Source organism: Haliotis rufescens, unplaced genomic scaffold, assembly GCF_023055435.1.
Source record: "Haliotis rufescens isolate VD_foot unplaced genomic scaffold, xgHalRufe1.0.p SCAF_13, whole genome shotgun sequence".
NCBI lineage: Eukaryota > Metazoa > Mollusca > Gastropoda > Lepetellida > Haliotidae > Haliotis > Haliotis rufescens.
Window position 1 is genome coordinate 22,682,823 of NW_025963813.1, and position 25,119 is coordinate 22,707,941.

Below are 25,119 nucleotides of genomic sequence, written 5' to 3' on the forward strand. Positions count from 1 at the left end.
TCATGTTGATGGAACAGATTTGTCCACATTCAGAAGCTTCCCGATAGTAATGCAGAAGTTCTCCATGTTGTAGTGGTTGGACATGTGTTGAATTGAATCATGTTCCAATATTACAGCTGGTTAAGTGCTGTATTAAACGTCATGACATCTTCAATATGTAATTCAGGAGCAACAACATCCACATCTGAGAACATCTTGTATCCTACAGTGAAGAGACAGATAAGTGATAGAAATATATTCTGACAAGGGGTGACTAGTGCATCATACACACACATTTAGAATGTATTCACCTCATGCTGTTAGTGAGATCTACCCAAAATTCTATAGTGAGTTTTTTTTCATGGGAGAATTTCTGCTTTCATTATCTGATTAATATTTTAAAAATTAAATGTTTCTATCATTACTGTCTTACAGGGGCGGTCGGGTTGCCTAGTGGTTAAAGCAATAGCTCGTCACGCCGAAGACCCGGGTTTGATTCCCGACATGGGTACAATGAGTGAAGCCCATTTCTGGTGTCCCCCGCCGTGATATTGCTGGAATATTGCAAAAAGTGGCGTAAAAAACAATACTCACTCATGTCTTACATGTTATATGTAAGGATGCTGCACTATGGATCCTCTCTGAAATGATTTCATTACCAGAAAGTTATTTCATTTGTGCCAGTTCACAGAGATCAAGCACTGTAAATTTCTTTATAAGTATCAAATATTCAAGCTTTATCAATTAGGCATAATAGTCTCAATGAAAAGAAAAGGTGTGTTTAATTAAACATTTATTTTTCATCAGGACATCACATTCAAGATCATATACCTAGCTAATCTAACATTCTTTTATTAAAACCAAAATGAGAACACCAGTGTTGACCCCTATGTTTTATGTGCTTTTATTTTATTTTCCCAATGAATATGCTTATGAAGTGCATCTAAATATTATTGTCTTAGGTTTCTCATAGGCCTTATGGCTGAATATTGTATATTTTTTAACAATGAATATTGTTATAGTGAACTACATTTAAGTGACATCAAAATACAATAATTTCTTATTCTTCAAAATGTCAAATTGCTGGGATGAACCCCACTCCAATTATCCTTTCCTCCATCCATTCATCCACTAACACAAAACTCTTAGAACCCAAACATCCAAGTCAAACCTTGTTACCTTCCAATATACATATAGATACACATACAAATAACGAAGTTACTGGATTATGTACTCCACTGTCCCTCTGCATGGCCATGCTACCAGCTGTGTTAGGTAATATTATGTAATGCTGGCCACCTGGTATATGTTCTCTGGCCTGGTGAGGTAGGCTCCTCCCCTTACTTGTCATCATAGGAGTAATTAGCCAATGATTAGATGTTTTTTTACCAGACCATCACTGTTGTATTGCTCTAGGAATGTGACAGTTGTCTCATTATGCTTCAGTTAAGCGAATAGGCGACAACTACTACACTTCATTGATTTCATTGGAATCATTAGGATTTTGTTCAGTCAATCTGTGTGTACTGACTTGTACTGCTAGGTTGAGGAAACTTATCAAGGACTTTGGAAGTAAGGGAATTATTCCTTCAGTAGATGATTCTCTTTGGACGGGTCTTTTGGATTTGGTATTGCTGGAACTAAGGGTGAGTTGAAAATGGAATGTTCATTACCTTGGCGAAGCAGTATTATGTTTGAATGTATGGTAATTAAACACAGCATGTTTTTTAGGTTCAGTGAATGATTTGGATTGATGAAATTAGTCTAACTTATCAATAGTACTGACGTTGTGCCTAGTAGATATAATTTGGTGACAATTTCAGACAGATTATAGGTATATGATTTAATGAATTACACAGGTTTTGATTCTGTTTCTTGACATTATATTAACAAAACTATAGTTTTCTTTCACCTTGGTAAGGATATCAGTATTATATATTGGCATAATCATAATTAGTAATAAATCACACACTGTCTCCTTGGTTTTCGGTTCAAAGTGATTGTAGACAAGGTCAGGATATTTCTCCCTTTATCTTCCTACGCTCTTGAAATTCTGGCTGGGCTTGTTAAGAACAGTATGTTAATGTCAAGTATATTTTAGTTAAAAGATCAAAAATATTTAAACACAATATGATGATAATACAGAGTTCCTTTTGACAGGTGAGAAAAATCTGTTGAAGCTACAGTGGGTATTTCATAAGTCCCAAGTAATATTGATAGGCCCAAAGAAGAATAACTCGAATAATTTGCCTAATATAAAAATTGAATGAAACCCAGAAGATTTCAGGCTGCCTAGTGTTATATTTTCAACAGACTTGAAATGAACAGAACTATAACCTCTCTTGTTTCAATTGCCATTATTGAGGCCTTACTTATTTTCAGATTGAATTTACTGGTATTGTTTATGACTGCCAAATCATTATGGGAATTTTATTAAGGAGTTAAATAAAATGTTATTTAAGTTTCTTTGGAATGGAAAGTCCGATAAGATTAAACTTATAGAGCTAATGTGAAAGGAGAAGCTTTGGTATTATTGATTTCTTTACACCGGTCAATTCTCTAAAACTATCTTGGGTGAGAAAGTTATTGGACATTACAAATGAATCAAAATGAAAAATGCTCTTTTTTGCTTCTTTCCCTTGCTGTCAACATTTGTCTGTATTTGGTGTAGTCCAAATTCAAGATCTAAATTCCAAAACACTTTTGAACTTCTTGTCAACTTTCATTTATATTATTGGTTTTCAAAAGTGATCAATAGCATGAAAGACCAACATCTTTTGCCCAATTAGATGATAACGGAAATGTCAGTGTCAGGAAATTACTGTCACAATATTTAGGCAGACCAGCGCCGACTCCAAAGGTAAACCATCTCTGAACCACCTTGATAGGTGGTAACTTATGAGACAAGCCAAACAAGCGCTAATGTGAAATGGTAACTGTCACAAAGAAACAGTCTAGAGACGGTTAAATCACCTAATGTGAAAGGAGTATAAGTCAGAGGAATGTTTGTTGGCTGAGCATGAATGGGATAAGTTATGTGGAAAGGGTCGTTGTAAGGATGGGTACCATAGGAGAGTAGCCCAAGTAAGCCCCTGTATACAGGACTGTACCCCGACAATGCAGGAAGTCACCCAAGTTTACCGTACAGTACCCAAGTGTTGCATACCATACCCAAGTCAGCTTAGGGGGATGAAAAGTATTTGGTTTCATTTCATCATAGTAAATCATAAAGACTGGGTGGGAGGAGGAGGGAGTCAACTGGGTGCATTTTAGATGAAATCAGGGGGTAATATGTGAAAACAAAAACAACAGGTTAATTTCGCACCCTGTGTCAACTAACTCTATTTTGTTTATTATATAAGATAAATATTTCAGAAAGTACCTTAATATTCCTTTTCTGTCAAGGATGAAACTGAAACATGAAGCATATACAGATTTTTGTCATTTACTGCTAACTCAATGAAAATGTTCATATTTCCAAAATATGAGACTTGATCTTGTTGATATTTATCTTATTTCTTTGGTTTGAAGAAGAACACATGCACTGAGATGTATTTGAGGTATTGTTGCTGCTGGTTAATTTTTTTAAATAAATGTAATGTTTTAAAGAATTCTTTAGATTTTAAACAGTATCAATGTTATCTTTGAGTTTATTATGTTGTGTACAGAAAACATGACAAAACCAAACAAGTCTTACAAAAAATGGATGCTGTAGAATTAGACAGTAAATTTTGGTATTCCATAACTGGTGTCTAAATGTATTACATCTAGCTATTTTAACAATTTAAATTACATGATAAGTAGTGATAAAATTTTATAATATTTGTTTATTAAGTTTGTAGTATGAATTTGCAATAGTTGCTTTTCACTAAATTTGAAATAAGGGTTCAATCTCCCTTCTTCGTCTATTGTACTCATGTTGTTATTGTAGTTATATGATGTATCATTTGTAACCAAATATCTTAAAAATCCATGAATTATTTCTTCATTGTTAACAGTCAGAGATTGGATTGTGGAGGCTCCCCAAATTGGGAGCCTCCTGGTCCACACTCCCAGTTCAAATCTTTGCCTGTATAGCCCAATCTTTGTGATTTCTGCAGGTATTTACAGAAACATGATGGACAACCAAGCAAATGTCATCTGGTTGCATTGTAAACATACAATTATGCCAATTATATGACTAGATTAGTCTTTTGAGGAGAAAATGTGTTACAAAATTAGCCTAAAAAGGCCAAAATTGGCCAGCTTCAAAGACAATTTTCAAGTAACCAAGCATTCTCGTATATCTTCAACCATTTTTCTCTCTGTTTCAATGGTTTTTATCATGGTTCCAAACTCAGTGTTGGTGTGGGAATCATTAAAAGAAATTCTACTTTGGGAGGGTCCACACTCCCACTTTCACCACTGATTGTCACTTCATGTTTTGTTAAATTTCATATAGTTTGGCTATGTTATAGCCCATTTTGCAATATAATCAGGGCCAATTCAAGATTTTAGTGTAGCCCAAACTTGGTACTTTATACTGGATTCCAATTTCCAACCTTCAGCTGCGTTTTTAAGGTAAAATCAGGAAATATCTGCAGATAATGATATGTCCAAGACTGTGTTTTATGGCCGGAACATCAAGGCTCCCGGGCAGAGCGTTGACGATGCCAAAGTAGACCTCCTTAAAAACATTCCCACACCAACACTGAGTTTGGAATATGGATAAATGCCATAGATACAGAGAGAAAAATGGTTGAATTTTAGTATAAGAGTATGCCTTGTTACTTGAAAATTATCTGACAATGCTAACTTTAGCTTCAAAGTCAGGAAATATCTGCCATTTTGAACATGTTTTTGGCTGAATTGAACCACATTTTCTCCTTTCCAGTCTGATCTTGTCACATAATTGGTACAGTGTTTCATTTACAATGCAACCTGATTGCATTTGCATGATTTTCTTGAAGTTTCTGCAAAAAATTGTCATTAATCATGCAGAAATCACAAGAATAAGGCCTTACTTGCAAAGATTTGAACTGGGAGTGTTGAGGCTCCCGGTTTTGGGAGCCTCCACATCTGGTCTCTGATGGGTTAAGGGAACTATTTTAGCCCGTGGGTTGTTCTGGAAAGCAAGATTAAACCCAACTCACTCACTCACAAACCTGTGGTTATTTTTCCTACTCGTAACAAGCACTCTGAAATAAAACGAATGTCATTAAGTCCAGACCAGGGACCATATATAAATGATCTCTGGCCAGACCAGTTTAATTTCTTATTTATGAAACCTCCTGTCATATTTTAACAACACCACACAGACAAAAGAAAAATCTGTCCTAATATATAACCCTGCACACATAAAGTAATATGTCAAATATAACAATTGTGATGTTATTCAGGCATGAAAAAAACTCCCCCACACCCCACCCACCCTTAAAAAAGGGAGGAAAGGATTATGGTATACATAATGGGAACTTGTGTAGTATTATCAATGTTCATGTGTCGCTGTCTTATATGACATATTCTTCAGAGCTGTTGCCTGCCATGATGTAAGATGTTCCTTATCAAAACCTAAGAATCTCCAATATGACTTCCATCTTCTAAATGAAAATATCACGTTTTAGGTAGTCACTTCTAATTTTGAACTTCTTAATCATGCATTAGTTACCCAATTTTCAGCCAGTCACTTGGCCTTTAATACTGTTACTTGAGTATGAAGTAAACTGAAGTAACAGTATTTAAGGTGTAGTTAAGTCAGGGCTTTTGAAGGAGGCCCTCCTAAAGAGCAGGGTGGAGTTCTAATGTTGTGTTTATTACCCGGGTACCCACTCTAGGTCTCAGGAGATGTCTCAAAATGTCCGATTGGGATATTTTTTAGTATAGGTACCCGAGTTACCCGTCCCAGCCCTGGTATTTATGTAACAGTAACCAACAGAATGCCTTACTTTCCTGTTGGATTACTGTCAGTCAACAATCTTACCATATGCAGTTACATCACAGATACCGCCATGCTCAGTGATTATAATCCTCAGTAATGAGCCACCCAACTGTGCAACTCATCTCTTTTATGAACAATAGAAAGAAAGATATGCCAAAATATTCTTTGCTAGTCAAACTATCAGTCAAGCAAAATGGGAGGTCCAGCGAGCAGGTGTTCAGAAAGCCCTGAGTTGACTTGGCCCTTAGCTGAAAACTCTGAAAGGAATTGGCAAAACTAATTTTGTTCTATATTTGTGAAGTTACTGTTATAGTTTTCTAACATTCCTGTTTCAGTTTTCTTTGCATGTTTTACAGTAATATACATGTACCTATTTCCTTACATTAACTTATCCTGGTATCCTAAGACTATAAAAATTCTTATTTACATTTTATATTTTTAGAAATCATCATGCCTCCAGCAGCCTTAGGACAGACTTTGTATGAAGCCATTGAACTACTTCTCAGTGGAACAAATGTACCAGTTAAAGAAAGAACTCAGCTACAGATAGTAGCATACAAAAAGATCAGCCTGTATAAACTTGAGTTGAAGATGATTCAAAACCCTGCATCTGGGAAGCAGGAAAAGAGGATTGTAACGAAAAGCAAAATAGTTGCCAAAAGGAGTGAAATTAAACACATCATAAGAAGTTTCAGCAAGGAAACAAAAGGTGCTGGCTCAAAACGATTGTATAATATCATATCAAAGTACTTTCATGGCATAAGGAGATCACAAATTCTTGACTGGCTAAAGGAGAGTAAAACTATGACAAAGCTCCGGCCACAATTTTCAAATATAGCACCAATGAAACCAGTGTATTCCAATGCTCCCATGGAGAGACACCAGATTGACATTGTGGACCTGTCTGCAGTAGCAGAAGAAAAAGACGGGAAAACATACAAATATGTGCTTTCGATTTTGGATAACTTTTCCAGATTTCTGTGGCTTGTCCCAATAACAGATAAGTCTTCAGAAACTGTAGCAAAATCGTTGACTGAAATTTATTTAGACCATCAGTGGGGCACCCCTAAAATCATCCAAACAGATCAAGGGGGTGAATTTAAAGGCATGGTGAAGACCCTCTGTGGCAGACTTGGCGTGCGACTCATCCATTCGAGGGCCTATCATCCCCAATCCCAAGGAAAGGTATGTTTAGCACACCTGATAAAGGGGCTACTTATAGTATTTGCACTGTTTTGTCAGCTGCTGCAAACTGTCTTGGCTATTAGTTTGTTGCAAAGATCCTTTCGACTCATATTGCAGGCATAGTACCTGCCTTTTTTAATCGGGTCATCATGAAGGTCAAATGTCGAAGTATGTTCAGGTTCAGATTCATGAGTATTAAGCATAATCACTACACTGCTAAATGGCAACATACTTTTCATCAGTAAGGACTTTCTTTCTTAGTATTGTTGTATGGTATTGTAGCTGTTGGGACAAACATAGAATGATGGGACAAACATATGCAGACGTGCCTAATCTACCAGTTTCCCATTTTACATCCAGTGTATTTGTTTGCTGGCCTGGGGATTATGTATTCCACATATGCAATCAGTGTTATCAATTTTAGGGACTAAATCAGCAATTTCAAACAGATTTTGTGTCTTTACTCCATTTATCTTGCCCTTTATGTTTGGATTCAATATATTTATATAACATTCTTTTCTTTTGAAAACACATTACTTTATCTACTACTTACCAGTAAAACATCCCGTCAAATACTAGCCAGAACATGAAAACCCCTACTTACATAAGATATTATTTGCTTGGACTGGGAAAATAATCTGCCTGTTTGGGGTGATCAAGAGTTTGCAAGTATGCATTTGACAATAGGTTATTCACATTTTTGTTTGTAATTTAATGATCTCTTGAATATTCTGACTCTTTTTACTAACACTTCCAGAGTGAGCGGTCACACAGATCATGGAAGGATTGTCTCCGTTATGACATGCAGAATCTTGGTGATGTTTCCTGGGTGCACTCACTGCCAGACTATTGTCGGATTCACAATGAATCTCTCAATACATCACTTGGTGAGCATTTAAATCATGTAAATATGTTGAACAAACTGAGTTTTTGTTTATGTACATTCAAATTGTACATGAAGATATTTCATAAAGATTGTCGATTTATCAATTTAATGATGTTGCAGTGTTACATGCTAGCTTTTAATAGCATGACTTTGACATGTTCATTAAACTTGCTTTAGAACAATGGAATATGCAAAAACTTTGCCAAAGAACATCGTACTAGCATATATGTTAAAGAATCATGAATATTAGCACAATATTCCTGAACTAATGAAACTTATTTTTGGTCAGGTGTATGTCCATATAAAGCGATGTTTGGCTTTGAACCCCATCGCTTGACAAGACTGTTGAAGGCTGGTGGTGATGGTGTTGAAGACTGCGAGGTGGAAGAGGTTGAAGAACAGGAACAGATGGAAGTAAGAACTGTGTACTTAAAACTAAAATGAATTTTCTTAAATCCAGAATCCTCCATAAAATGCTGACATGCTTACAGTATCAGGAAAAATGTGTCTGCCAAAATCAAAATTATTATATTTAACTTGAATGACAGGAACCACTTTTGCTCTCTCTTTTTTTGCCTTCAGAACACAAAAAGTCAGATGTAAGTGTTAAAAATACCAGGAAGTCCCAACATTGTGAAGTTATAAACTTCAGAAGTGACCAAGAGACGTTTACTTAAGCCGGGAAAGTAAAACAATCCTATAATGCATAATTCAGTTAAGTCATAAGAAAGACTAAACATTTTTAAAGTAATTGAAGTTAATAAATACAAGTTTGTTTGTAAAAGGAATACTAATATATCATAATAGATATGTTACGTACCTTGTGGTTATTTATTCTCAGCCAAAAAAGATTTTCAGTTTTCATCTTTAAAAAGTATTAACATTTCAAATGTTGACCAGTGAACAGAGATTTTCAATACATATACATTTGTTTCTGATAGGTCATATCTTCATATTGCATATGTAACAGTTGTTAAACAAACTGAGATAAGTTTAAATTTTTTGCTTAAAGTGACCATCAGAATAATACCATTTCTTTGTCAAAAATGTACTTTTAGTATCAAGTGACAAGACAATGGTTAGCAATATGCATACCCATAGCTAACTCATTTCAGATTTAAATTATCATAAGTATTATAGTAACATTTGTGAAGTCATAGAATGATGCATTGTGGGAAAGTGCTGTATTAGAAGTGTTTGAAATCGGAAATTACATTCCCTCAATTTACCAAACATTGAACATTGACATTTTCATTGTTGAGTGGAATATTTTTTCACAATCTTTACACCATGACAGGACTATTTGTGATGATGGTATTATATTATCAAACACAAGCACTAACAAGAAGTGAAAAGCAAAAGTTTAGGTTGTCACTACTTTATTATAATAATTGATACTGATATATATAATTTGCAGGCTAGCAATGAAGATGTGACAGTATCAAAAGATGTGTGTGCACGCTTGAAAGAACTTAGGAATATCAGGAAAGACATCTGCAACAAATCGGATAAAACTTCAAGAAAGATGGTTGAGAAAGGCATGAAGAGGAAACCTTTGGTTGACTATGAAGTCGGCGAGATTGTGCTAGTTCGCCACAAGGGTCTGGGAAAGGGCGTGAAAAGAGGTGGGAGAAAAATAACTTCACCAAAAGCAAAGGAGGGAACTATTCTCAAAATCAACAGTAAAACCCATACATTTAACATTAAAATTGGAAAAGCTGTGTCTTGGCACAAATTGGAGGACATAACCTCATTGACTCAATCCAAGGAAGACAAGAGGTCTAAGAAAAGAGACAGGAGTCAAAGCCCTCGTCGAAGCCCTCGTCGAAGCCCTCGTCAAAGCCCTCGTCGAAGCCCTCGTCGAAGCCCTCGTCAAACCCCTCATCAAACCCCTCGTCAAAGTAGGTTTTATTTCATTTTAATACTCATAATAGCAGAACAACAAACCCCATGCATCATTTCAATAAATTCCCAAATTTTAGTCACTCTGACAATCCAAAAGGTATTTCTTTCCAGTTCATTCTCACAAAGGTGAAATCTTTAGGCTTGTAAAAACAAAACTTCCCTTATGCATGTCGCCTTCCTGAGAATGTCTCCAGTAACAGAAACAATGGAAGGTGACGATGTGTTCACATCATGTTGGATAATTTACTATTATTGTTGTGTTTTTGAAATATCTTGTTAAAAAAATTAAGGAAGGCAGATGTTGGTTTGACATATATGTAGCATGACTTCAAAACTATACACAAATACACCATACAACAGGAGGTAAACTAAAAAAACGTTTTTGTTGCAGGTGTAAAGAAGACATTTACACCTGCCTTTACTTCAGATGTGTGTTCAAGTGAAGGTAATACTTTACTGTCTGATTTTATTAGGGCATAATAATCAGTCAATTTAACTCACAAAGATGCCCTTTATACTATTTGTGCAACGACTTATAACCTCAGTTATGTGATATGATGTTAATTTTAGCCAGCACACTGGACTGAATGCCGTTATGATGATTGGGTAACAAATCCTTCTCAGAAAAAATATAAGAAGGGAAGGTTAGGACTTCATAGAGCAATTTATATTCTTTATTACTGTTATTATTATTGCCCATCATTATTTTGAAGTAGAAAATTGAGAAGAAATGAATGAAGTATATAGTTTTTAAAGAGATGTACATTGGTCTGGTATTACATGATGTCAACTTTGATCGAATAACAATAAGAGCTGAATAGCATGAAAGTGTATACCATGTAAATACCCTCTAAGTGCAACAATTTGCCATTAACTGACCTGATGATATCAATTGTAAAGCATGCTATGATGGTGAGTGGTATTTAAAGCAGGACTAAGTAAACATGCAAAGTTAACTACTGGGGTATCATGTGTCATGTACTTCGAGCGTAACCCTTCATGGTTTTGAATTTGACACTATATAGGTTTATAAGGAACTTAAACCAGTCTTTCTCTTTCAGCTGAATTTATCGAAATTCTAGAAAAGCTGAAAAGATTCAGCAGTTCCCGAGCTACACCAAATAGTTTGGAAAAACTGGAAGAGATGGCTGGCAAGAGAGGTTACGCTGTTCGACATAACTTAGGAGGTGGTGACTGCATGTTTCTTGCACTCAGCCAACAGATTTATCATCAGCTGGATTTAGAGGTCAATGCCCTTGAAGTCAGGGACATGGTGGTTGACCATCTGCAGAAAAACCCCCGAACGGTAAGTATGGTAGATGCAATAATGACATGAAGGGAAAACAGCAGATTTAGTCCTTATTAATTCCACTGTTATAGCTATTATATTATAACGACTTATACTGATAATTTTGTATAGGGCATTAATATGACTTACTCTTGAGGTTTATACTATTCTAAAGTACCAGAAAAACATGTTTAGCATATATCTTGACATTATTTTGTAAACTGTAAAGAGTTACAAGCTAGACCAGTTTAGTTGATGCCCAGATCTTGATCAATATTGTGTAATCTTGAAGAAAAAGCAAAAATGGGTTTGGTAATGATAAACTTAAATTGAAAGACAATAACCATGACTTTATTCCAAAGACTTTGAGGTCCTACTACTATTTTTTTTCTACCATGATGTGTGCATATGCAGTTAAGTTCTTATCTTTTGTTAGGTTAACATGGTTAATTGAATATTAATTCTGGCCTGTATAAAAAAAATAATTTGACTGGTGGGATAGGCAATTTAATGTAAATAAAGTATGTATTTCAGATTGATGGTACACATCTGAGGAACTTTGTTCCGGAAAAAAAGGAGTGGAACACATATTTGGACGAGATGCTGCAGAAAGGGACATGGGGAGACAATCTCATGCTGATGGGAGCGGCAGACGTCCTAGAAGTCACGATTAAAGTCATTAGCACATGGTCAGATGAGCCCATAGTCATCAAACCCAGGGAAAAAAAGGCCAGCCTCAGAACACTATGTCTAGGTCATCTGGCAGAGTTCCACTATGTCAGCTTGGAAAAAAAAGGTACCCTAGCGTTGAGAATTCTTGTAAGCAGTGAGTGCAAACTATTAAGAGTTAAGTGATAACTGCTATCATCATCTATATTTCCCTTTGCTTATAGTCGTATCATGTAGATAGATCACACATCTCTGCCCTTGAATCAATATCTGTATCTTAGACTAGTTTAAACTATTCCATATAATCTGGGTCCTAAGTGTGTCCCGTCATATAATTTTAAAACCTAATGTAGATACTCCGTTCATGGGTTAAAGTAGTGTGAAAGTGAACGTGATTAATAATATTATTACTGTAGTAGATTTTACATAAAATGAGGCTAAGTTCCTCAGATTTATTCCAGTATCTCCCAATTTGAGATCAAGCACCCGCAGCATTGCTTTAATGTAAGTCAGCAAAATAATAAATATGTAGTGTTGTTTCATATTTTTTCCTTCAAATAATCTTTCTATTCTTCAGACCAGAAGTGCAGAACTTGCCACCAAACGCTAAGTGTCTGCAGATGTGCTGTAAGCATTAATGGTAAGAGAATGTAAATGTTTCTTTAACGTCACAGAAATGCTAGTGACAACTTTTCAACCTACTGTGTCACAGGCATGGGCTGGAACTTCTCATTTGGGCATATGTGGGAGGCAATTAAAGCAGGCAAATTTGTTTCCTTGTATTGTGCGCTAAATATATATAAAATCACTATCAATAAAAATAGATATGTAATTTGAATTTTTACTTCTAATTGATTTTCCTTTCTTATGAAAACTAATTAATAGTTAAATGAAGTTTAAGTAACATGAACTTTAAGTAACATCTGAAAAGACTTAATGTTTTCTTGTTCGTTAAATTGCAATGGAGATAATTCAGTGTTGTTTATTTTAACTCTGTTTTTGTTATTAATTGTTTCATGTTTTCAGTAATGTACTTTTGTGAACATCTATTGAAAGTGTTAATTGTACGTAAGTGTAATTTTTCCCACAGCTGACGCTTCTGACAATGATGACAGCTGTAGGTCACCCAGTCTATCAAGTGGAGATGAATCAGACAATGATGGTGTGTGTTTACTCCTAATAAAACAAAGTCTCATTCTTAACACAAGATTCTTTTGTGTCACAATCATTTCCATCCATAATTATACCCCCGTTTACGAAGTAAATCGGGGGTATATAGCGTTCCGTTCGTCCGTCCTTCCGTCCGAGCTTTTGTACGGCCCATAACTTTTTAACCATGCACCCTAGCTTCACCAAACTTGCTACACACATTTACCACAATGAGTACTTGTGCCTTTGGCTAGTTTGAAGATTCTGATTTTTTTATTTTTGCTGTTTCCATGGAATCATGGTGAAACATATATTTTGGGTAGAGTTTTTGTACAATCCATTTTTACAATATTATGTATCCTAGCTTCAAACTTGCTATATTAACCACTATGATTGTTTTTTATCTTTTATAAGATTCTAAAAGTTTTCTATTTTGCTGTTTTCATGGAAACATGATGGAATTTAGAAATTTTGATGTCTGGTTTTGTATAGCTAATATATTTTCCAAAATTGTTTCCACTCATGTAGATCATCATAAGTATCTGTGCTTTGTGTTAGTTTGAATTTATGAATTCTTTACCATATTTGTAAAGGCTAGATGGAAATTATTAATTTATTGATTTTCTTATATGATACTGTTCCATTTTTTATGTGTTTTTATATCAACAATTTTTGGTCCTTTTGATAAATCTTCTTATGTAACTCCTCATTCAAATTTTTATTCAAAGGTGTTCATGGTGATCTACTTCCTCGTAGTGAACACTGGTAACATGGGAGATTTTGGGGGGGTCAATTGTCACTGGAACTCAATCTTAGTTTTTAAAACATTGAAGTTAAAATCAGTTAGAAATATGTAATATTTCATTAATTAACAAACTATTTACTATTTGTTGTTGACCAGCGGGGATAACGGGGGTATGTGAGCTTTGCTCACTTCTTTCTTGTTATGAAATTGATATCTCTGCTGTACAAATTAAGAACCATGATTTTCATGATTAACTTCTAATGTAGAATTTCAAATCTTTATAATACTATTGTATTGTCACCTTTGATGCTTTTTCATTTAATACAAGAGGACATACTGGGCATCAACACATGTTTTTGTTTCACATTGACCTGACATTTGTCCTTGCCCTTACCCACAAATTATCAATACGGATTAATCATGTTAATACTAAAATTACTTTAATTTACTATTCAGGTTCCCCTCGAGTCACAGCTGATTTCTTTGAAAACAAGGTGAGATATTACTACACATGTATCTGCAGAAACCATAGTACATCTAGCTGCAAGAACCATAGGACATTTAGCTGCCAAAACCATAGTACATCTAGCTGCAGAAACCATAGTACATCTAGCTGCAAAAAACATTGTACATCTAGCTGCAGAAACCATAGTACATCTAGCTGCAAAAAACATTGTACATCTAGCTGCAGAAACCATAGTACATCTAGCTGCAGAAACCATAGTACATCTAGCTGCAAAAAACATTGTACATCTAGCTGCAAAAAACATTGTACATCTAGCTGCAAAAAACATTGTACATCTAGCTGCAAAAAACATAGTACATCTAGCTGCAAAAACCATAGTACATCTAGCTGCAAAAAACATTGTACATCTAGCTGCAAAAAACATTGTACATCTAGCTGCAAAAAACATTGTACATCTAGCTGCAAAAACCATAGTACATCTAGCTGCAAAAAACATAGTACATCTAGCTGCGGAAACCATATACCAGCTGTACATATTGGGGTAGTAATTATAGGGTGCAACATCACAGAGTTATGGTTTCTGCAGCCAGACTACATCTTATGCTTAAACTTAATTATACATATCTCTGACATTAATTATGTTTGATTTGTCATAACACTATCCAGAATTCCCAACTACACTCAGCTGCCAGCTAGACTTTCTTAATGAGTTCAACTCAGATCCCCCTGTTTCCTACCCTGCAGTACCTTGTCTTTGCTATCATGGACAGGCTGAGGGACTAGTTGTTGTTTTAGTTTTAGGACTTTATAAATTTTGATTTTTTTTAGTTTCCATGGCAACAAGTTGGACTTAGCATTAATATGAGGGTAGGGTTGGTTCGCAGAGTGTAACTGAAAAAACGTTCAATACTTTCTAACAAAACTTCTGAAATGGTGCCTTTTAATATTTAGAAATTTTTGAATGTTTTATTTTTTTAACATTTTTATGGCAACAAGTTGGACTTCTATAAGGGTAGGGTTCATTTCCAGAAAATAACTGCTAAACCATGTAGTATTTTGAATCAAACACATGCTGAACTGGTGCCTTTTGCTGTTCAACAATTTTAGAACGTTTTATTTTAAGGTTTTCATGGCAGCTATTTGAACTTGGGCTTAAAGAAATGTTGGGTTAGTTTACCTGGTTTCGGACCATTACATTTTAAGGTTGGCAGGGAATATAGATGACTTCGTCGACTATATGCTTGTTGAAATTGAAACTGTTAAAGCGGAAACTGTCTAATGAATTGACTGTTTGACTTTTCTTCACAGAAACCAGAAGTTTGCTGTTACATTAAGAGCCTTTTACAGGGAAGGTTCAGGTAATATACTCTATAAAGTACATGGCCATGGAAAATGATCTGAAGTCCTAAACATGCACATCACATCTAGCCAAAATAAACCAATTCAATGTATGTATCCTTTCCTTTTATATAACACTGTTGTTGATATTCCTGTACATCAGATATGAATATGGAAATTATTTATTGAAAGTTAACAGTCACATATACACCAATATCACACAACAGAGTCAATATAAAATGAATGTGGCATTCTTGAGGCACTTTTTTCTTTACAGTGAGGACAAAGAAGGACGTGGTGAGAGACACAACTGGTTTGTTACCAAGTATCCCTACCATGAAGTCAAGGCTGGATTTGGGTCAGATTTTGTGTCTGCTGAAGTAAGAAAATGAATTCATATGTAAAGCTAAATTTCATTAAAGTATGAGAATGATAATGTTCACAATTAATTCCTAAGTCCACAATTTAGTAGAGAAAATTTCCAAAATTTCATCGTTGAAAAAATTCCAATCCCATGACTGTAACAATTCTTATGTTGTGATAGTAATCATCATCTTATGCAATAAACACAATGTATATGTACTTTTGTTTCTGACATACACTTCTCTGCATATAGGTAAAATATAAGTGTTCATGAAGATTAAAGTAAAATGTTTGGGTGAAAAAATGGCAAATGGTTGATGAAATCAGTTGCTTAGTGAATTGTTCTTTATACATGGCAAAACAAATTTCAGATGTATGGGCACATACTTCAGTGGCTGGGGCAATCCTTGACACGCCGTCTAGTGAGGGATAAACGGTAAGAATAATGGTGAATAGTGTAGATTCTGTTCTAAACATCCAAATGGCACAAATTTAAAATCAGTGTAAATTCACAGTTGTTGTTTTGAGCATATATTTACCAGTGTTGTAACCAGAATTTTACCAAATTGAATGAGAACAGAGCAGTAGTTGAAATGTGATAAGGAAAAGTTTACATCTAAAGTATATTCACAGAAGAAACTTATCATTTGATTAGACATACAGATGAAATTGATACATTGAAAATTGCTCATAGTCTAAATTTCACATTAATGTCACTGACCACCTTTGATTCCTTTCAGTCGCCCTTACACTAAGTCAGTGACTCAGATCTTTACTGTGCCGGATGTTGATGCAAATCTCAGGGAACTTCCAATGGAGTACACACAGTAAGCACAGAAAATACAATTTATTATTCTATTTCTATCGGTGAAATACTGCATTTATTGGTTAAAATAAAACCTGCATCTTCACTGAGTTAGATATCAAAATCAAAAAGTAAACAGTGTGATGACGTAATGCGTATCACCAGTCAACAAGACGACTGACACAGTGAATGTACTGAATTTGCGAGTCATTGGTACGGTTTTCATAATATTCAGCAATAGGAAGAATAGAATAAATAGAACATTTGACTTTTCCTGTCGAACACTATGTTTATGTCATCTCGTCTAGTTGAAATTTAATTTAATTCTAAGTTTAATTTTTACACTTGCGGCTACGCCACTCACTCAATACAAACTAGTCAATTTCACTCAACAAGATAAACACTGTATTCGACAGGAAAAGTCAAATATCCTCTATACGTGTTTGTCTCCTTCAGTTAGAAAAACAAACATGTCTGTTACATTAAATTGTGTATTATGTGTACAGGTTTGCTTACTTGATTTCTGGTACATAGTTATAGGTACAATGTTGTTAGATAAATTATTATTAAACACTCACTGGAATGAATGCTAAACAGAAAAGAACCAATTTGGTGAAGGGAACAGAGATTCAGTCATATTTTGTTAGAACATCTCCAACATTGGAAAAACATTTAGTATTGTGAAAATGGAGACACCAAAGAATGAGATAATAGTCTTGTAAAGTAATAATCAACTACAATGTAACTAGTGAAGCCACTGAAAATAAATATATTCATTGTAATGGTAAAAAACTCATTCTTTGAAATTTTGGCAAATAAATGATTTCCAATTATTCCAGTTACAACTTACATTTATGAAACTGGAACTGGAGATATTTATTTTATTCTTAAAATTGAGTGTGGTTATAAATATGCTCTAATTTATTACAGGGCTGCATGGCACTACATTCTGTATGTGGCCATTAAGGAAGTAATCGTATTCCTTGCCGAGAAACTGACAGGGAGAACCTACTCTTCAATCAACCCAGAGTGTCAAAGGACAGAATTGCATCCAAAAGAGCTTTAATTGCATAATTATGATGCTCTTTTGAAAGGGTTACTGTTTTAATGAATGCAGCCAACTCATTGATGCCTTGATGTGGTTTGGTTGTTCGCTGTACCTTTCTTTCATTCACATAAGGACCAGTGAAGATTCCAGGGTAGAATAAGTCTTCAGCAACCCATGCTTGCCGTAAAAGGCGACTATGCTTGTCGTAAAAGGCGACTAACAGGATCGGGTGGTCAGGCTCGCTGACTTGGTTGATACATGTCATCGATCCCCAATCCGTAGATCAATGCTCATGATGTCAATGACTGGATTGTCTGGTCCCAACTTGATTATTTTACAGACCGCCATCATATAGCTGGAATATTGATGAGTGTGGCGTTAAACAACAAACAAACAAACAAATTATTCACATATGTGTATAGAACATACCTCAGTCTCCTCCCATTGATATATATTTCAGTTGGATATAGTAAAACCCTGTTAGTGCAGATCATTGTGTGTGTTAAACTTATCCATGTTTATGAATTTCCAAACTATTTGATGTAGCATGTTTTGGTGAATCAATAATCGAAAAAAGAATGGGGGTATACTATAGAAACAGATCTTAACGGTTCTCCTTGTTACTTACCTGATCATAAAGAAAAGGCATGTGTATCATTAAAGCAGTAAACTAGTGCTTTTAGCAATTTCTTGATTTATTGAAAGTCTTTCTGTTGACATTGAAACAATTTGAACTTGGATTTAGATGGAGTAGGGTGTTGTTCAAGATTAAAATTTAAGAATTATGAGACATGTTTTCATGAAACATGCAGAATGATTAATCAGATAGTGGACAATTGTCTTTTGCTACTGAAAAATGTTTTAAAGTTTCAAGTTGTTACTTTTTCTGGAATAAAGTTGGAGTTACATTCAGTTGAGTTGAATTTCTTCACAAGAAGAAAGTATATTAATGATATCTTCAAAAAAAAATTGGAAAATGATCAGTCAGATATTGTTGATGTGACTTTGGATATGTTTGAATATAGGCAATTTTTTATAACTTTTTTTCAGTATGTAGATTCAGTGGGAAATGGATACTGCCTTTTATTCTTATTTATGAGATTGGTGATATATTGTGAGGCTGCAGGGGGATGTGTCATATTCTTATGACTCTTGTTATCAGTGTTTGTTTAATAACATTAGCAGTTTACATTGAATGTCAAAATAAACTTTGCTAAAATATATTTAGATGTAAATTTCCTAAAAGGTGTGATTTGATCATCATATGATCATCAGTTTGTTCATTTGAAAAGCATAGCAGTAACCATTTTCTGGTTATTACCAATAATTGTGGCCGATGTAATCATTGATTAATACTTACAATTGAGTAAACCTGTTCTTAAAAAAGTTACTGAATGTTAGTAAAACAAACACACTGGAAGTTCAGCATCAAATCTTGCATAGTTCTTGCGCTCAGATTGTAACATGTTTTTGCAGGTTGGTGTCCATATCAAAGTCTATAGAACTTGAAAACATTGTATCTGGTTTTAATGAATCAATTTACCAAGTCAAGATTGTCAGGTAGAGGTATTTTCTTGACTACAGGGGCTTCAATGTACATTGCCAATAACTGATATTGGACATCACATTGGCCTGAACATATTTATACTGTATGTGTTTATTCTGTGAAAAGTTGACTTTGTAACATGTATGTCCTTTGAAGTTAGTTAATGATTAGATTGTTTGCTTGTGATCTATTTTACAGAGTTGTCATGAATTTATTCACTTGGTTTCATTTTCTTCTACTGGGTCAAAACAGATAATATTTTTCTGTTATTTTAACTATATTATTCGAATAAAAATCAGGTAGAATTGTTTGAGAATACATTGCATACAATAGTAATACAAAATATTTAAAGATCAATGAATTTCTTTATGATGCAAAAATAGAGTTCATGTGTGAGTGAATGAATGGTTGTGAATGTTTGTTCATGTATTTGTCCTCTGTATTTAACAAAGACCAAAAACATTTCCACATTTAGTTTTCTGCATGGGTCTCCAACTACCCTTTTTGTAACAGATGTTCTGCCACAATTAAATGTGAATTATAAACACAATCATGTGGAAGAATTTGTACCTCATCTACTTTTGTTTGAGCATGCATTATGTACATGAAATGTATTTATGGTTTCATTATGAGAAATAGAACTCTTCTTCAATGTATATTTTAAGTCAGATTTTTTGTTACAGAGTTAGTGTATGAATGAAAGTGAGGATTGAGTAAGGATTGTAATGAGTGCTTACTGGTATGTGAAGGACTCTTCTGTTGATATTTTATGTGAAGTAATAAAAATTATAATTGAAATTTGTCTTTGTTTCTTAAATGACATAGAAAGATAATCTATTGTAAGTCTCACACATCAGGTTGGATGTCCACATACATATATGCACAGCAGTGGCATGAATACATGTAGGTTTATTGCCTGATGGGTTAAAGAGCACATGTGCATGAAGTTTCAAATTTTAACTCACTTTCAATGACTTCTCAAAATTACCTGATTTGCTTATTTCAAAGGATATTATTTCATAAACTTTTTCCAAATTATTGAAAAAAAAGTGAGTGAGTGAGTGAGTTGGGTTTAAATGTGGCTTTCCAGAATATTTCACTGATCTCACGACGTCCAGATTTAATGTAGGAGAGCCAACACCACCATGGTGGTTAAGTGATGTAGTAAGACCTGGAGGACAATGCCGGTATCTGGCTGACAGAGGGTGTTATGCAGTATGCATTCGCAATGTAGCATTGCATCCTAATTTCACCACTGCTGCTGATGGGAATCAAACTCTGGATCTTCAGTGAGCGCCCTGATGAAACAAGTGGCTGAAGGCAGGCTCTCTAACCACTGAGCTAACCCATTCCCTCCACCCAATTGAAATATTGAACACATTGGCTTAAGTACAATATTGATGATTTCAAAGGATTTTACTTTTTCGTATGTACTATGGTGAAATACACATCATCAACTTAAGTCAACATCACAGATTAAGTTTTCAAATTTTGACTGAGTTTTAAGATTATTTTTTTTCCAAATTACTGAAACTGGACCAAATTGGCTAAAGTCCAATAATGAGGTGATTTCAAAGGATGTTATTTTTATTCTTTTTTCTATTTGTTTCTCGCCTTAAAATACATTGTAAGACTTAACTGCTCCATCATAAAATGAAATTTACAGGTTTACAGGTTTTTTCACAGTACTGAAATTGGACCAAATTGGCTAAAGTCCCATAAACAGATGATTTCCAAGAATATATTTTTCTCTTCTTTTATATGTATACCTTGCCTAAATACACATAACCAGACTTAATGGCAACATCCAAGATTGAATTTTCAAATTTTGACTGAATTTTACAAGTTTTTTTACAGTAGTGAAATTGGACCAAATTGGCTAAAGTCCCATAAACTGATGATTTCCAAGAATATATTTTTCTCTTCTTTTATATGTATACCTTGCCTAAATACACATAACCAGACTTAACGGCAACATCCCAGAATGAATTTTCAAATTTTGACTGAATTTTACAAGTTTTTTTACAGTACTGAAATTGGACCAAATTGGCTAAAGTCCCATAAACAGATGATTTCCAAGAATATATTTTTCTCTTCTTTTATATGTATACCTTGCCTAAATACACATAACCAGACTTAATGGCAACATCCTAGAATGAATTTTTAAATTTGGACTAAATTTTGAAGACTTTTTCACAGTAGTGAAATTGGACCAAATTGGCTAAAGTCCCATAAACAGATGATTTCCAAGAATATATTTTTCTCTTCTTTTATATGTATACCTTGCCTAAATACACATAACCAGACTTAATGGCAACATCCCAGAATGAATTTTCAAATTTTGACTGAATTTTACAAGTTTTTTTACAGTACTGAAATTGGACCAAATTGGCTAAAGTCCCATAAACAGATGATTTCCAAGAATATATTTTTCTCTTCTTTTATATGTATACCTTGCCTAAATACACATAACCAGACTTAATGGCAACATCCCAGAATGATTTTTTAAATTTGGACTAAAGTTTGAATTTGTTTTCACAGTACTGAAATTGGACCAAATTGGCTAAAGTCCCATAAACAGATGATTTCCAAGAATATATTTTTCTCTTCTTTTATATGTATACCTTGCCTAAATACACATAACCAGACTTCATGGCAACATTCCAGAATGAATTTTCAAATTTTGACTGAATTTTACAAGTTTTTTTACAGTACTGAAATTGGACCAAATTGGCTAAAGTCCCATAAACTGATGATTTCCAAGAATATAATTTTTTCTTCTTTTATATGTATACCTTGCCTAAATACACATAACCAGACTAAACGGCAACATCCTAGAATGAATTTTTTAATTTGGACTAAATTTTGAAGACTTTTTCACAGTACTGAAATTGGACCAAATTGGCTAAAGTCCCATAAACTGATGATTTCCAAGAATATATTTTTCTCTTCTTTTATATGTATACCTTGCCTAAATACACATAACCAGACTTAATGGCAACATCCCAGAATGAATTTTCAAATTTTGACTGAATTTTACAAGTTTTTTTACAGTACTGAAATTGGACCAAAATGGCTAAAGTCCCATAAACAGATGATTTCCAAGAATATATTTTTCTCTTCTTTTATATGTATACCTTGCCTAAATACACATAACCAGACTTAATGGCAACATCCCAGAATGAATTTTTAAATTTTGACTGAATTTTACAAGTTTTTTTACAGTACTGAAATTGGACCAAATTGGCTAAAGTCCCATAAACTGATGATTTCCAAGAATATATTTTTCTCTTCTTTTATATGTACACCTTGCCTAAATACACATAACCAGACTTAACGGCAACATCCCAGAATGAATTTTCAAATTTTGACTGAATTTTACAAGTTTTTTTACAGTAGTGAAATTGGACCAAATTGGCTAAAGTCCCATAAACTGATGATTTCCAAGAATATATTTTTCTCTTCTTTTATATGTATACCTTGCCTAAATACACATAACCAGACTTAATGGCAACATCCAAGATTGCATTTTCAAATTTTGACTGAATTTTACAAGTTTTTTCACAGTACTGAAATTGGACCAAATTGGCTAAAGTCCCATAAACTGATGATTTCCAAGAATATATTTTTCTCTTCTTTTATATGTATACCTTGCCTAAATACACATAACCAGACTTAACGGCAACATCCCAGAATGAATTTTCAAATTTTGACTGAATTTTACAAGTTTTTTTACAGTAGTGAAATTGGACCAAATTGGCTAAAGTCCCATAAACAGATGATTTCCAAGAATATATTTTTCTCTTCTTTTATATGTATACCTTGCCTAAATACACATAACCAGACTTAATGGCAACATCCTAGAATGAATTTTTAAATTTGGACTAAATTTTGAAGACTTTTTCACAGTAGTGAAATTGGACCAAATTGGCTAAAGTCCCATAAACAGATGATTTCCAAGAATATATTTTTCTCTTCTTTTATATGTATACCTTGCCTAAATACACATAACCAGACTTAATGGCAACATCCCAGAATGAATTTTCAAATTTTGACTGAATTTTACAAGTTTTTTTACAGTACTGAAATTGGACCAAATTGGCTAAAGTCCCATAAACAGATGATTTCCAAGAATATATTTTTCTCTTCTTTTATATGTATACCTTGCCTAAATACACATAACCAGACTTAACGGCAACATCCCAGAATGAATTTTCAAATTTTGACTGAATTTTACAAGTTTTTTTACAGTACTGAAATTGCACACCAAATTGGCTAAAGTCCCATAAACTGATGATTTCCAAGAATATATTTTTCTCTTCTTTTATATGTATACCTTGCCTAAATACACATAACCAGACTTAATGGCAACATCCAAGATTGCATTTTCAAATTTTGACTGAATTTTACAAGTTTTTTCACAGTACTGAAATTGGACCAAATTGGCTAAGTCCCATAAACTGATGATTTCCAAGAATATATTTTTCTCTTCTTTTATATGTATACCTTGCCTAAATACACATAACCAGACTTAACGGCAACATCCCAGAATGAATTTTCAAATTTTGACTGAATTTTACAAGTTTTTTTACAGTACTGAAATTGGACCAAATTGGCTAAAGTCCCATAAACAGATGATTTCCAAGAATATATTTTTCTCTTCTTTTATATGTATACCTTGCCTAAATACACATAACCAGACTTAATGGCAACATCCTAGAATGAATTTTTAAATTTGGACTAAATTTTGAAGACTTTTTCACAGTAGTGAAATTGGACCAAATTGGCTAAAGTCCCATAAACTGATGATTTCCAAGAATATATTTTTCTCTTCTTTTATATGTATACCTTGCCTAAATACACATAACCAGACTTAATGGCAACATCCCAGAATGAATGTTCAAATTTTGACTGAATTTTACAAGTTTTTTTACAGTACTGAAATTGGACCAAAATGGCTAAAGTCCCATAAACTGATGATTTCCAAGAATATATTTTTCTCTTCTTTTATATGTATACCTTGCCTAAATACACATAACCAGACTTAATGGCAACATCCTAGAATGAATTTTTAAATTTGGACTAAATTTTGAAGACTTTTTCACAGTAGTGAAATTGGACCAAATTGGCTAAAGTCCCATAAACAGATGATTTCCAAGAATATATTTTTCTCTTCTTTTATATGTATACCTTGCCTAAATACACATAACCAGACTTAATGGCAACATCCCAGAATGAATTTTCAAATTTTGACTGAATTTTACAAGTTTTTTTACAGTACTGAAATTGGACCAAATTGGCTAAAGTCCCATAAACAGATGATTTCCAAGAATATATTTTTCTCTTCTTTTATATGTATACCTTGCCTAAATACACATAACCAGACTTAACGGCAACATCCCAGAATGAATTTTCAAATTTTGACTGAATTTTACAAGTTTTTTTACAGTACTGAAATTGGACCAAATTGGCTAAAGTCCCATAAACAGATGATTTCCAAGAATATATTTTTCTCTTCTTTTATATGTATACCTTGCCTAAATACACATAACCAGACTTAATGGCAACATCCAAGATTGCATTTTCAAATTTTGACTGAATTTTACAAGTTTTTTCACAGTACTGAAATTGGACCAAATTGGCTAAGTCCCATAAACTGATGATTTCCAAGAATATATTTTTCTCTTCTTTTATATGTATACCTTGCCTAAATACACATAACCAGACTTAACGGCAACATCCCAGAATGAATTTTCAAATTTTGACTGAATTTTACAAGTTTTTTTACAGTACTGAAATTGGACCAAATTGGCTAAAGTCCCATAAACAG

At 33.9% G+C, this 25,119-nt stretch overlaps 1 protein-coding gene and 1 long non-coding RNA gene across 2 annotated transcripts; both read left to right on the forward strand.

Moving 5' to 3' along the window:
* The first annotated feature begins 9,803 nt into the window (after positions 1 to 9,803).
* Positions 9,804 to 11,025, forward strand: LOC125378799. Its single transcript, XR_007220511.1, has 3 exons — positions 9,804 to 9,868; positions 10,264 to 10,317; positions 10,934 to 11,025. It is a non-coding gene; the product is annotated as an uncharacterized LOC125378799 (long non-coding RNA).
* Positions 11,026 to 11,070: 45 nt separating this feature from the next.
* LOC124135411 lies at positions 11,071 to 17,984 on the forward strand. Its single transcript, XM_048394648.1, has 10 exons — positions 11,071 to 11,178; positions 11,695 to 11,956; positions 12,407 to 12,469; positions 12,920 to 12,991; positions 14,180 to 14,217; positions 15,498 to 15,547; positions 15,805 to 15,907; positions 16,262 to 16,326; positions 16,631 to 16,717; positions 17,626 to 17,984. The coding sequence occupies exons 1-10, from the start codon at positions 11,071 to 11,073 to the stop codon at positions 17,759 to 17,761; spliced, it is 984 nt and encodes a 327-aa protein (XP_048250605.1). The 3' UTR covers positions 17,762 to 17,984.
* Positions 17,985 to 25,119: the final 7,135 nt, after the last annotated feature.

What these genes read in the sequence shown, in the direction of transcription:
- LOC124135411 (XM_048394648.1), top strand. Translation starts at nt 11,071, where the DNA reads ATGTTTCTTGCACTCAGCCAACAGATTTATCATCAGCTGGATTTAGAG. An exon ending in ATGTGCTGTAAGCATTAATG is followed by an intron (nt 12,470 to 12,919) that starts GTAAGAGAATGT and finishes TTTTTCCCACAG; the next exon opens with CTGACGCTTCTGACAATGAT. An exon ending in CTGATTTCTTTGAAAACAAG is followed by an intron (nt 14,218 to 15,497) that starts GTGAGATATTAC and finishes TTTTCTTCACAG; the next exon opens with AAACCAGAAGTTTGCTGTTA.